The following is a 14,537-nucleotide window of genomic DNA, read 5'->3' as shown; positions in this document are numbered from 1 at the left end:
ACCTTAGGGGCTGTCCTGACTGGTGGGTGACTCCTCCTTGTTTTTCTCATTATCTCCTCTGCACTTGCCACCAAAAGTGGGGGCTGTGTCCAGGGGGCGGGCATTTCCACTAGCTGGAGTGCCCTGGGGCATTGTAACACGCAGCCTGAGCTCACTGCTAGGTGTTACAGTTCCTGCAGGGGGGAGGTGTGAAGCACCTCCACCCAGAGCAGGCTTTTTTTCTGTCCTCGGAGAGCACAAACGCTCTCACCCAGGGGGGCAGAAACTCGTCTCAGTGGCAGGCTGGCACTGACCAGTCAGTCCTGCACTGAAGGATTGGGTAAATTACAGGGGGCATCGTAGATGCCCTCTGTGTGCATTTTGCAATAAATCCAACACTGGCATCAGTGTGGGTTTATTATTCTGAGAAGTTTGATACCAAACTTCCCAGTATTCAGTGCAGCCATTATGGAGCTATGGAGTTCGTTTTTGACAAACTCCCAGACCATATACTTAATATGGCCACACTGTACTCGCAATGTCTAAGAATAGACTTAGACACTGTAGGGGGATATTGCTCATGCAGCTATGCCCTCACCTGTGCAGCATTTTGTGTGCATGGCATCCTGAGGGGGATGCCATGTTGACTTTGCCCTTTTCTCTCCACTAACACACACAATCTGCAATGGCAGTGTGCATGTGTTAGGTGAGGAGTCCCTTAGGGTGGCACAACACATGCTGCAGCCCTTAGGGACCTTCCCGGGTCACAGGGCCCTTGGTACCACTGGTACCTTTTACAAGGGACTTATCTGTGTGCCAGGGTGTGCCAATTGTGGACACAATGGTACATTTTAAGTGAAAGAACACTGGTGCTGGGGCCTGGTTAGCAGGGTCCCAGCACACTTCTCAGTCAAGTCAGCATCAATATCAGGCAAAAAGTGGGGGTAACTGCAACAGGGAGCCATTTCCTACAATGGGTTGGATGTTTTTGTCAGCCTTAAGCTACACAAGATGTAGATGTAACACAACGTCCAAGCGGCGGGTGTAGGTCCCAATCATTCCCCTCACTTTGTTTGCATTTTAGGAGTTTATCTTTGTTCTGTGAATCCCGTAGTTGTAGCCACAATTTACAAATGCTTTCCTGATAACATTTGTCTCTTGGGCTATGGGCCCTTAACTCATTAAACTCTTGAGTCCTGATGATTGCTTATCGGCAACCTAGAACTAGTTTCTAAAACCTTTAAATGTGTAGAACTAGTCCAAGCAAGTGGCAATAGAATCTCTTTACTGTCAAGATCGATGGACAAGAATCCCTTTTAGTCACAGCAGGAGAGGCAAGATCTTAAAACATTTTTGCAATCACTATTTGATATGGAGATTGGGCAATATGATCTGTTCTCAGCAGGAGTTTTTGTATTATTAAAAACAAAACATGTTTGCAAGACTTGGATTGGCTTATAAAAAATTCAGCAGGCTCACAGCACCTATTGTTATAGGTGCTTATCTGAGACCTCATGCTATTAACTACATTTTGTTTTTAGTTTTCATGTAAATAGCATTGCAACACTTATAATAACACATTATTCACTCACACTGCGCCGTTATACAGGAAGACCTTAATTACTTTACTTTAAATTGTGAAATTTGTGGAATTTAAGTTTCTAATAAATGTGATATAATATTCACAAACTTTTCGGTACAGAAAGTTCTTTATGGCACAACCACTGTCGTAGAAGTTAATTCATATCTTTCTCCTGGAGGGACCAAACATCTTTCTGTTATATGCTTGAACAAAGTTAAGGGAACATGATTATTTAGGGATGAGAAAGTATACAATCATAAACATCAGGATTCATTGTATCAGATGGAAAATGTCATGTAAGTTTTTTGTTTTCCTCCTTTTTGCAGTTCATTTTGTTCTTTATCCATATTAGAACCTCTTTCACCGTTCACTGTGGATATTGTGGCTCAAGTCTCGGCTTCTTTGTTGCTTGCTTTCTCTGCGTGTGATGTCCCTTGTCCATGCTTCTGTCACTATTGAAGCATCTGTCTCTCCCCTGTTTCAACATTTGGGTTCTCTTCAACGTCCTTATTGGATTTACAGTATCTGGTTGGATTTACTGTCTGTATTAGATTACACTTGCTGGTCCATTATGAGTGTTGGTGGTTCCTGTATCTGCTTCGCTCTCCATTGAAGTTGCCTTCTTTGCAATCCTTTCAGTATTTGTGGTTGATATCATGCCGCTCTAGAGCCCTTCTGTTTCCTAGTTGTGCTCATTCTCTTCAGCTGTTGCTGTATTGGGGATCGCTTGTCTTTTGCCCTGCATCAGTGCTTTCTTCCCTGCTTCCCTCTTCAGGATTGGGGTTCCTCGCTCTGCTCTCCTGTCAATATCTAGGAATCCTTTTTTGTTTGCCTTGCATTAGGCAATGCCTGCTCTGCCCATCAGTGATGACAGTTCCTTTATCTGCGTCCCCGGTATTAGGCTTGTTACCTCTACTCCACTTCCAGTAGTGGTCCATGTTGTTTCGATATATTTAAGAGTTTCCTTTTTTGGCTCCTCAATATTGCAGTTCTTTTTTTCGGCTCCCATGATCGTATATGAGTTACCATCTCTGCTCCCCTATCTGTCCTATGTTTGTTCCTTTCTTGGTCTCCCCGGTTTTTAGATGTGGCGGTTTTGTCCCATTTCCTGTTGCATACTTGGTTTCGCTCTTAATCTTTTGTTTATTGTGGGGTTCTCTTTTTCCTCTCAGCATTGAAGTTCTGCGCTCTGTTCTGAGTCCATATTCGACTATCTTGGCAGTTCTTGCTCCAGTATCTGACTCTAGCTTCCGTCAGTATTTGATGTACTTTCCCTCCTCACCATTAGCATTTGGTTTTCTTTCTGGCTTGGGGTGCCTTACTCGGCTCTAGTGTTACTGTTTATTGAAGTTTGGCCACTAATCGCCTTTAGTTGTTTAGAGTTTGTTCCTCTGCCTACTCTGTATTGGTGGGCGCTTCTGTCCCCTCCCGTCAGAATTCAATTCCCCTTCTTTACTTCCTCTGCCAGTACGCAGTGTTAATGTCCCCTTCTTTATTTCGCCTGCCAGTACTCAGTATTCATGCCCCCTTCTGCCAGTAATGTTAATTTTCTTCTCTGCCCTTTGTGTCCATACGTCTCTGGTTACTCTTTATTTAGGACCATTTTCTTACCTTCAGTATCTGGAGGGTTTTCATCTCTCCTCCCCAGTAAGTAATGTCCTGTGCTTACCTTAGCTTGAAGTCCCTCCTTTGACCCATGGCTCCTTTTCTGTTCTAAGATGTGTGTTGTCTCTTCCCAGCAGATCTCGGCCTCCTCGGGATGTTTGCCCTCAGACAGGCCCTTCGAGGGCCCCTTCCATCACAGAGTGCTGTCCTCTCTCAAGTACGCTTCACCACTTCAACCCCAGAGCAGGTGAGTCCAAAACCCATCTAAATTCATCTTATCTTTGCCTAACCTTGAATGTGATTTTCTTGTAATGCTGCAGCAGAGAGCTACATTATTCAAATGTGGATATTCAGCAGGAAAGGCTGACATCTGTGTGATCCAGTTGCTTCGTGGGTCCTTTCTGTGTAATTATCTCTAACTCCTGTTTGGTGCATCTTCCAAAGGGTGGTCTTCAGAGCTCACCGGAATCAGATTGCACATCTAGAGGGACCAGGTGCCCTGGCAGCATTGTGTCCTGGATAAAATGTATCTGCCCCAAGATTAATATGGAAACTATTCTGTGTGGTCCTGATTCCAATAAAAAACATAGACCATTACCTGCTTTTTGGCAGATCTAGCAGTGTCAAAAACCATGACATCCTCTTGACGCTGACCTCGCTATTCATTCCCAGTCCTGTAATGCAGTCAGTAGCCCTTTTGTGCAAACGAGTGGTCAAACGTTAGCTCCCTTTTGTGACCTGATGGTTGGTGCAAGAGAATTCCTATGTCTGAAATACTGTAATACATGCATGCATGCCTCTCCAGCAGACGGTGTGCAATTCCCCTGTGCATGTGCTCTTGGACCTATGGAGATATGCTCATGTCTACTCCTCACATGCCTTTACACTGCTGGTGAGTCAGTCGTCCTCAAAGACGCTTTCTTAACCCTCAGAATGCTTCATTCTGTTATCCCCATTATTTTCAAAATGAAAGCGCTCTGTGATATGGAGATGAGTTGTTGATCAGCTGGCTAGCTCGATTAATATCAATTGCAGTAATTGTTTTTGAATTCATACTTCACTTATGTGAAACGCTGCCTCTGTGACCACTTCAGATCCTAGGGTACTTTCATATAGAATTGGTTGCTATTTTATAACCTTCTCTCTGCCACAGGTCCTTGGTATGCCCCGTTTGGTGCAGTTATGGAAATGTTTTCATACCTTTCTATGCATGGAGTAAGTTAATAGGCCAGTGCTGCCTGCATTGGATTGAGGAACTCAGTTTCAGAGCTAAACCAGTTGTTTCAGGAAGGGCATGAATTAAAAACCCGCCACTGATCCTTGTCGGTGGGGTGGGTGTTGCTATTACACTTTCAGATTATGAGCAGAGTCACAGCCCCTTGGAACTCCCCACATAGAGCCCTAAAAAGGTGGGATGTTGAAAGTGTAGCTTGAAGTCTTTGAAATGCCCTTGTACGTTAACAACTCTGGCTGTAACAGTTACCACAACGTAGAAACACCATGGTTAAGTGCATCTAGATGTGAACTCCACAAAGTAAAGATACTGCACTAATATTTCACCTTAAATTTTGGTGAATCTCTAAGGATAGGAAACGAGAAGGCCCAAAAGGATTGGCACTGTCTGTTTTGTTTTTCACAGGATTTTAATCTTTGAGATCATTTTGTAACATAATTTCCTTTCTCTTCTGTTCCTGTCTCTCACTCCTTTGTTACCTTGTGTTCTTTCACTTAGCTGCCTGTGCAACTAGATTTTTTTTTTCTTAGTCTTTCTTTTCTTCCCTTGGTCTCTCTTTAGCTCTCATTTTGACTCTAATTCCTGCTCTTTCACACTCAGGCTGCTCCAAAGAAGACCACGTTTGGACCTTTGAAAGACGAAGATCGCATCTTCACAAACCTCTACGGGCGGCATGACTGGGGGTAAGATTTGTCATACTTGGGATGTTCTTCTAGGACAGCATCTCCCGTCTGTGAGAATGTATGTCCTCTGGGTAGCTGCTTTCCTACATCTTTCTTTTGGAGGAAATATTCTGTATCTTTGGCCATCTGTGCCAGAGCACTCGTCTCTGTGGAAAAGGAGACCCCGGGACCCCTGTCAGTTCAATACTTGGCATCTACCTAGAAAGGGATTCCATGCTCACGAGGAATGAGGTTTAAGTCTTTGCATATTCACTCATTGTCCTTTGTTACAACAATCATGTCCTCTAATGAGCGTGGAGTTTGTTTCTTAAGCCTTTTCAGCCCTTCCCTTTCATTATTTCATGTGTTACGGTTCAAGTGATTTATGTTACAAATACGTATTTAATATGGGTTGGAGGGATGGATACTTTATGTAATCACATTGCAATTGCTAAAATAAAACATAACATTAGTTAAGTTTCCTTAATTGTATTTAATTTTATTATTATTAAGAATGTGTAAAATGTGTTAGGGTGAGCGTAACAGAGAAGGGGTTGAAGTAGTAAATATTTTAAAGACTTGAGGTGATGTGTACAGTTCAAAATGATCATTTTTAATCTTGGGCAAAGGGTTTTAAGGAATGTGAGTGCCAAGTGTTAGCATGGAAGTTGTGGCATGTGACGTAAAGGAGGTCGAAGCACCAAAGGACCCACTCTTCTTACTTTCATGTACCTTTCTTTGTAAGAATCACCTCTTGTGGTGATAGAGGACTCAGTGTTCATGTCCATGTCATCGGTAACCTATCATTCTGGGAGATCATGGCACGAGTGTGGGTGGAGGCGTCACCATACACACAGTTTCACTATAACAAGCTTAATCTTTCAGGTTAAAAGGCGCCTTAGGCCGTGGAGACTGGTACAAGACCAAAGAGATCCTGCTGAAGGGCGTCGACTGGATCCTGGGTGAGGTGAAGGCCTCTGGGCTGCGTGGCAGAGGCGGTGCCGGCTTCCCCACTGGACTCAAGTGGAGCTTCATGAACAAGCCGTCTGATGGCAGGTACAACCCCACCGTGCCCACTTAAGGCTCATCGGCTGGGTGAACCTGAAAAGTGAAATGCCCAGGTTTATTCTCCACTTGTTACTGGACATCCCATTCCTAAGCACTCCTGGGTTTGGTTGTTAAAGAAATTGAGGCAGAAGAACATTAATTGATTTGCTAAATATCACACAATTTGGACAAAAGGTTAAAGTTAAGGCTGATGTGCCCTCTCTTGCTTCCACAATCAACAAATTAACCACAGCACCATCTTTTCTGTGAATACAAGAATTAAGGTTGTTTAGTATTATGAAACCTCATGGGTCCTGTTGCCAGAACAGAAACAAACGTTCCTTTCATTGAGAGGAACTTAACAAAAATATAAGATACTAATGGGGATCAGAGCAGTTTTATATGGCATGAAGAATTAATATTAGATTGATATTAATTGCATAAATAATTTAAAGACAAGGCTGACTACGCTCTGCTTACAGCTAAAATGTACATCAAGCGTGCGCTGATCCATCTGTTGTGTTTCCTTGTTCTCCACCTCTCCGGTCCATGGAATCTCCTTTTTCCTTCATGTAGATGACATGGACAGCTAGAGACTGCACTAGTGCTCTGGAAACCCTGTGAAAAGTTGTAAGGGGTGATTATTTATGTCTGTAGGATAAAATACCAGCAGTCGTACTGCAAAGACGGCTTGAGAAGATCTATGATCCGCTCGGACCCGCCTGTCTTGTTGCCCCATGCTATCAGAACTGGGAAGGCTCCGGGGCGCTGGAGCCAGCGCTTAATTTGTGTTAAAAAAATATTTTTTAATAAGTGACAGAAGACCACCACAGCTTGCAGCACCCATTGACAGTACCAACACAACTACTAACCATCACACTGCTACAGGTGTGACAGTTTACACTGTTCGAGACCCATCGCTATAAGACTGGTTTGGGCGGCAGGTATTAGTTGTTTTAACATATATTGAATTAATAAACCACTCTGAATTACTCAGGCAGCGCCACCATGTGGCAGCTGTCATAAGTGCCGGTGTTGAGAATGAATTGCTAATGTCCAGCACCGGAACCCACCGGCTCAAATTAAGCAGTGTCTGGAGCTGTAGAATACCCAGTTGTACAGGACTCTGTTAGGTCTTGGGTTGCTGGGTTTGTTGACCTTTAGGTCAGCATGTCCTATTAGTTCTCTCTAGTAGAGCAGCTGGAGTCACTGGAGTTGATGAGTGGGTGGGGGTAGGGGAGTCTACCTACTAGGAGCCAGCAGTGTATGTTTAAGGTGCGGCTCATATGTGATGTTAATGGAAGCAGAATTGACTATTACTGCAGTTTTTTGTAAGGCATTTAGTAATCCCAGAAAAGAGATTCAGGAAACTCCTCAGCCTGCAGAGTATGTTGGATGGTTGATGGGCGCGGTCATCAGGACTAGGGATGTTCATATGCTGTCTGGATCAAGTTGAGACCAGGAAGACCTGGGATGTTACAGTTGGTGGGACCCTGGGTATATATGAGTGCCTGTTTGCAGGAGGTTAGTTGCGTGCCTTCGTAGGTTGAATTGGAAGCGGTGTCAGAGTTGTATGGGGAAGAACCTTGTTCGGCGCTTGTCTTGAGAGTGAAGGTCCTTTGCTTGGTATTGTGGTAACTGAATGTTCCTTTGGGGTTTGATTGTCCTCATGCTCAGTGTGATTAGGGATTCATTATGCTATTTACACTTAAATAGATTTGCACCCTACTGCACTTTATCTTCTCTTTTCGAGCTTCTCAACTTACTTTTTGTCCCACCTTTTGCTTCTTGTATGTTTATCTGTCTTGTAAAAAAGAAATCTTCTCTCTGTGTGTTTACGACTCTACTCCATCTCATTGTAACGTTCTCTGCTTCTGCCTGCCTCTTACATGATCTTTTGCATTTACCTGCCCACTTTGTCAACTCTCCTTCAGGCCCAAATATTTGGTGGTAAACGCAGATGAGGGTGAGCCGGGAACCTGCAAAGACCGAGAGATCATGCGCCATGATCCTCACAAACTCATTGAAGGTTGCCTGGTGGCAGGGAGGGCCATGGGTGCACGTGCAGCTTATATCTACATCCGTGGCGAGTTCTACAACGAGGCTTCCAATCTACAGGTGAGATGCTCGAGTGTTGGAAAAGGGAAGGGTTAAAGAGTGTGCTGCTGGAGGCTAGAAAGAGGTCAGAGAGGTCCAGCCTACAGGTGATGGGGGCGTCTACTGTTGTGGAATTATAAGGCTAACTAAACTGGTAAACAAGGGCTGAGAGGAGGTGGATGGAAAGACACAGAAGTGATGGTAACAGTATAGAGACTCACATGACACTTAGAATGAGAATTGACCCATTAGGCCTGTGTAGTAAGTGGCTGTTATTGCTGTGGATATATCTCTTTGATTATGTTTTTTCTCTGCCAAAAGCACCTTGTACAATGAATGGGACATATGTTTTCATCTCATGCTATTGATGGTGAAAAGTACCTTCTATCACCATCAGAATCATGACTGCCATGATCAAGCCTAGAATAATAGACCTACTCAACTGACTTTTAAAAGACGACCCGCTACATTCGAAGCACATGAAAGATCATGAGCTGCAGTCTCTTTTAGGATGAAAAATAAATGTTTTTTTATGTGCTGAAATAGAGTAATGGCGTTAGCAGATTATTTGTAGTTGTGAAAATGTTCATTTGCATTGAATGCACACCTCAACGAGCGGTGCAGACCCTCTGCTGAATCCCTCGAACGAAAAGTGACTTGGAGGGTGGCAGAAGCTTGTTGGCAATGGTCACTGTACTGCTGGATTAATGTGCTCTTAGCATTATAGCCCTACTCCTACTATGCTTTTTCTCTGGCTCAAGCCCATTAATCTCTGAAGGATCTACAGTTGGCACCATAGACCAGCTCCATAAACAATCATCCTATTTTTACTGTAATGTGAATATATTTGGAACAAGCACACCTCCACTGACTGGTTTGCTCATATCTCATAAATGTTTTGTGAATCTTTCGCAGACACTGTAGAAGTTTAAAGACCGTAGTTAAAAAAAAAAAAAAAAAAAAAAAAAAAATGCAGTCACAGAAAACAAATGGATGTGTCTTCGTGTGGGTTTTAAAATGTGTACAAAAGACTGATGCTGTAGTTTACCACTGTGATTTGTCCAACCAGAATAATGGCAATTGCAAACATGTTCACAAGTCAAAGATGGTCACATTGTTCTCATTGGCATGTGGTACCACATGAACTCTCTGCCCAGATGCCTGGGGTTTCTCAACTTTCCCATTATGTGATGTTCAATGTCTGGATGAAAAGTGAAGTTTCACGCATGGGAACGGTCGAAGATTTTATTGTTATCGGGAAGAGGATCCTGCAACATACGGATTCATGTGTAGACCATCGATGTCATTATGTAGCAGACACTTTGGTTCATTTTGATATCAAGGCTCTAAAGGAACATCACCTACTACTACTCTTTTCAAGCTGTCACGTGACTCTTGAACCTCGCCATACACTTAAGTCCTGTTAATTTTGCAACACTTTTTCTCTTGGGCTTTAGCAATCTTTATTATTCAACTTGCATGTTGTTAAAAAAAAAATTGGTTTCATGGAGTCAATAATTATGTTTACATTTCTGTTAAACTGAGTTAATTTGTATCCACTGTCTCCTTATTTAGTTTCCTTTTCATTCATTTTTGTTCTAATTTCCATTTTTCCGTTATGACATTCACTTATCTCAAGGTTTTGCCAATGGTGTAATTGGGCAAAAGTGAAGTAATTTCAGTTTGTGAGTGTGCGTGCGACCTTAAAGATATTACAGTAGCTTCAAGCGTGAGTCCTGTAAATGGTGGAAGGTGAAAACCATGAACCGTGCCAAAAATGTCACCCAGCGTTAAGACAGCAGAGTGCCCGAATCCTCTGTCGATGAGGTTATTACTCAATACATCAGTCTTCTGTAAGTAAAGAGGTCATTGTTCAAGAAGGTCCAGAGAAACAACAAAAAGAAAACACTTTCTGGTAACAGTAAATATGGATTCCAATTTAAAATTAAGATTTGTTGAGATGAACACCATCATGCTAACTACTTCTAAGCCATAGAGAAATAGTTCTGATGCTGTCAGAGCCTTTGCTATCTCTGTTGATGATCTGGCCTGGTGCCAACAAGAGGCCTCTGGTTATTGTGGCACTTAGCGTTAAGGGCTGTCAAACGAGGTGTCTTGATAAAGAGTAGGCCTTCAACTTCTCAGAGTCCAGTTCCTTCTTTCAAACTGTTTGATGGTTTGATGCTATTAATTGATTACAAAGACGAGATTCAGGAAGACTCTTGAAGTGTGGGGGTGGCTGTGGCCCGTCCCTCTATGAATCTCCACTGATGAGGCTCCTGATATAGGGCAAAATTGTTTATTCAGGACACGTGTGACGGGCCGCTCATGGATGCGCTACCCTTCTGCAGTAGTTATAGATTATAAGAGCATTTTGTTAAGCTTTTGACAAGTATCACTTTCTTGTTTTGCCAGTTTTCGCTACTGATCTCAAAATATAGTTTGATATTTATGGCTGAAAATAACATGTTTTAAATGCTGTTTTATAATATTTAAATTAAACATATGGACACTCAAAATGCACCAGTATGGGGAATTTTTCGAATTTGGGAACTCATTTTTCAATCAATTTAGATTTGCAGAGATATTTTTTATTTTGATAAAAACCATACACCATCTTAATTATTTGCAAACTAGAGCATCAGAGGGGGTTTGTTACATTTACTACACCGGATATTGCTTTTGATGTAGAAGGGCAACACTTTAATTCTCTGGTAACATGCATGATGCTGTTGCAATTGTAGTTAGTGTGGTAGGAGCAAGGTCACAGATTACAATTCTGCCAGAGACTGGTAGTGTAGCTTTCCTGTCGCTCTGCCGGAGGGCTCATCGGGGCATGTTGTGACATTCCTTTTACAGTTGCAGCCTTGCTTTAAAAAAAAAAAATATGTAAACATTGGTTTCTGGTATGTTGGACAAATTGATTACATCTACAAGTTCCACAATGTACTGATTTATTAAATAAAATCCTACGACTGATAACAAGGTGTCCTGACAATATAGTCTTCGGGTAACCCCATCATTCCGTCTTTGATTTGGACTTTGATAGTTATGGGGATGAAAGGACCACGGTAAACAGAGCTGGCATAGGCAAGCCTCTTGAGAAAGAATGCCTTACCTAACGGGTCTTTTCTATGAAAAAACAGGAGTGGCTGCTTTCTCAACAGTAGGAGAGAGTTGTTGCACAAATTAAGTAGCTTGTTTATATGTGCCTGTGGGAGGGGGCCTGGTGGAGCCTGCATGACTCAGAAGAGAGTGGTTTTCATATCTTCTAAACGTACTAGCCTGGTTGATCTCTCCAAAACACGTCAAGGGTTTTCTAGAGTCATTGGGCTTTGGGTATGAAGAATATGCCTCCTTATGTCTGAATTTTATACTGTAGGTTGGGTGGGATGAGTTTTGACTTGATACATCTGCTAGAGGTTCGGAGAGGTGGAACTTCTATAGTTTACCTGGACCCTTACCCCAATGAGACTACACACAGGACAGTCTTTTTAACTTTACTCGGTATTCCAGCGGGGGTCAGTGGCAGGAATGCAGAGCAGCAGCTTCTGTCCTTGTCTTTACTAACTGAAATCTATTGGAGATGCCTGATGTCTGTTTCCATGGTTTTGGAGTTGTTTCAGGGAAGCCCTACTGTAGAATTTGCCCAGCTATGTCTTGATTGATGCTCTTGACCCTCCCTTTGGTGGTCAAGTTGGTGAAACCCAAGTACCTTCATAAATGTTTAATCTGAAATTAGTTCTCTTGACAGTGGAGTTGATGTTTGCTGAAAAACAGGTGGTGAGAATTAAATAGAGCAGATATGCTTTTCAGATTCCTACTAGGTTTGAAGCTTTTTTTTCAAGAGATTGTCCCATGTAAAGGCTTTGAGGTTCCTCTTTGCACTGCCTACCACAAATTTCTGTAGCTTTTCACTTCTAAAGAAGTTGAACAAAAAGCATCTCTTCTAAAAACCAAAAAAAAAAAAAAATAAAAAAAAAAAAAACCTAGATGAACTGAAAATGTTCAAGGAAATTTTACCAAATGTGTTCTGAGAGTCCCTGTGTGTTTATTTTAATAGAATGTAAAGTTGCCTAACTATTATTACAGTTCATTAACTCTGTCTTTACACCCCATCTCTCACCTGTCTTACTTGGAGTATGTTTTACACCTTAAACACCACTGTCATTGGCTCTCTTTTAATTTTGTTTCTTTTGTTCCTCCTTTTATTGCAAATTTGCACTTTGTCCCATGTTCCATGTCCCGCTTTCCTTTTCTCCCTCCTGTTCAGCTTAATTTTAATGCCCACCATACTTCTTATCATTTGTGTACTGCTTTGTTTAATACTTTTCGTATATTGTCTTTTTGCTGCCTTCTTTTGTTTTTTATAACCTTCACAAAATGTAGTTTTCTGCTAGGTCAGGCCTGGAACTCGTGTTTTCTAAATTTACACCTGCATCCCCTCAACTTCCTATACTAGCCAACCCGCTTTTAGTTTTTTAGTTTTTACTTTTGATAAGCCTCAAAAGAATTTCCTTTATCTTCTCCATCCGACATTTGGACTCCTTTTGCTTTTTCTCTTTTTCTTCCATATTTGTTCTATTTCTGTTCCTTCTCCCTGCTGTAGGTAGCAATCCGTGAGGCCTATCAAGCTGGCCTCATTGGAAAGAACGCCTGTGGTTCTGGCTTTGACTTTGATGTCTTCGTCATGCGGGGGGCAGGAGCCTACATCTGCGGTGAGGAGACAGCACTTATTGAGTCGCTTGAGGGGAAGCAGGGCAAGCCACGCTTAAAGCCCCCATTCCCTGCTGATGTTGGTACGTCCCACATTTAACTTCTTTTCCTTGTTGTTCTGTTATATTTTGCTTGTTTATAGTGCAATTTTACAGCCATTTAATGTGGGTTGGCGGTGGGGGGGGGCAATAAGTCAGACAAAAAATAATATGCAAAATGAGATGTAGGATAATAAATGCTGGAGGTGGTGGAGCAGAGGAGGGGTTGGGGGAGAGGTGCCAGGAGCATGAGTTTTGTCTCTGGCTGCATGGAATTCAACAAATGGAACCTGGGCCAGATGTGTGTTGGTGGTCCACACTCAAGATAGAATGGAAATTCCCCTGAAGTAGAATGTATTGTATTTGTATTGTTCAGGTAGACCAAAGTATGTTGTGTAACACATCATTTTTGTGAACATGAGGAGTGAATATGGCACTTGTGAAAGCTACCATTTTGATGACATTAGGATCTGATTTCTTCACACAAGTGAGAAGAACTCTGCACACTGCCCACCAGTGCCAGCTCCTTGCTGCCCGTCAGTGCTAGCTCCCCATGCTGTCTATCTTCTCATAGTGGTCACCAGCACCAGCTTTACACACTACCAGTCAGTGCCATATCTCAGTGGTCTCCAGTTCTTCTTTCTTACACAGTTCACGATTGCCAGATCTCACAGTAGTGCAGTTCACCTTTTCTTGTTTTTTCCCTACTGTCGCCTCCTTTGCTCATGTATCTTTTTACTGTCTCTCCCTCCCATCCCCTTTTGTTCTACTCCATTTTTCTGCCACCTGACCCTCTGTCGCCAATTCTGTTCACTCATTTTTACTGTCTTTAATTTTAGGTATCTCTGCTGCTTGTCAATCTTCTTACCTTTCCACTGTCTCTTCCTGCATCATCTATGCGTTCTGGCTACTCCTTTTCCCAGCTCTTGCTCCCCAAGAAGCCACCATGCACTTTAAGCTGCCTTTTTACAGGAAGAGCAGCATGAAAAGAGTGAGATGACGGGTCACTTCCAGCTCTTCAGAGAGTTATTTGTACCTCTAATCCAGTTACTCCTGCAGGGGAGCCTCTCCAATCACAGTTTTTGTATTTCTCTGACCAAACCACAGTTTAGAACTGACTTATGGTTCAGGCTCAACCATGTAAAGCCACTACAGTTTGCTAGTTCATAGTATACACACCAACTCGTGTCACCTGCCATGTTTTACTTAGCTAGCCTGCCTGTTTTTCCTGTGCCTTTGACAAATGATTGTTTTGAGCATAGCTGGGATGGTAGTTATGACTGAGGTTGTGTGCCGGTAAAACACAGCTGGTGAATTTTAGTGATTTTACGCATTTGAGTAAAAACCATAACTCTGGGCCTGATTTAGAGTTTGACGGATGAGGTTACTTCGTCACAAACGTGACGGACATCCCGTCCCCCATATTATGATTCCCATAGGATGTAATGGGATCATAATAAAGGTGATGGGAGATTCGACACGATTGTGACTCAGAAACCTCATCCGCCAAACTCTAAATCAGTCCCTCTGTTTCCAACTGTTATTTTTTTCAGTGTATTTATATAATACGTGTCCCA

General features: G+C 42.5%; 1 protein-coding gene across 4 annotated transcripts in view; it reads left to right on the top strand.

Moving 5' to 3' along the window:
* Positions 1 to 14,537, top strand: part of NDUFV1 (NADH:ubiquinone oxidoreductase core subunit V1) — a 41,061-nt gene that overhangs the window by 9,561 nt on the left and 16,963 nt on the right. For 2 of the 4 annotated variants that reach the window (XM_069232988.1, XM_069232991.1), the window contains exons 2-6: positions 3,304 to 3,413; positions 5,001 to 5,083; positions 5,948 to 6,118; positions 8,044 to 8,227; positions 12,816 to 13,005. In XM_069232988.1, the coding sequence (XP_069089089.1) occupies positions 3,321 to 3,413; positions 5,001 to 5,083; positions 5,948 to 6,118; positions 8,044 to 8,227; positions 12,816 to 13,005 (721 nt within the window). In that variant the 5' untranslated portion in view covers positions 3,304 to 3,320. Of the gene's footprint in view, positions 1 to 3,300; positions 3,414 to 5,000; positions 5,084 to 5,947; positions 6,119 to 8,043; positions 8,228 to 12,815; positions 13,006 to 14,537 lie in introns of all 4 variants that reach the window. The other 2 variants (XM_069232989.1, XM_069232990.1) reach the window with 1 other exon arrangement.

Source organism: Pleurodeles waltl, chromosome 4_2 (assembly GCF_031143425.1).
Source record: "Pleurodeles waltl isolate 20211129_DDA chromosome 4_2, aPleWal1.hap1.20221129, whole genome shotgun sequence".
NCBI lineage: Eukaryota > Metazoa > Chordata > Amphibia > Caudata > Salamandridae > Pleurodeles > Pleurodeles waltl.
This window is presented reverse-complemented; position numbering and strand designations above follow the sequence as displayed.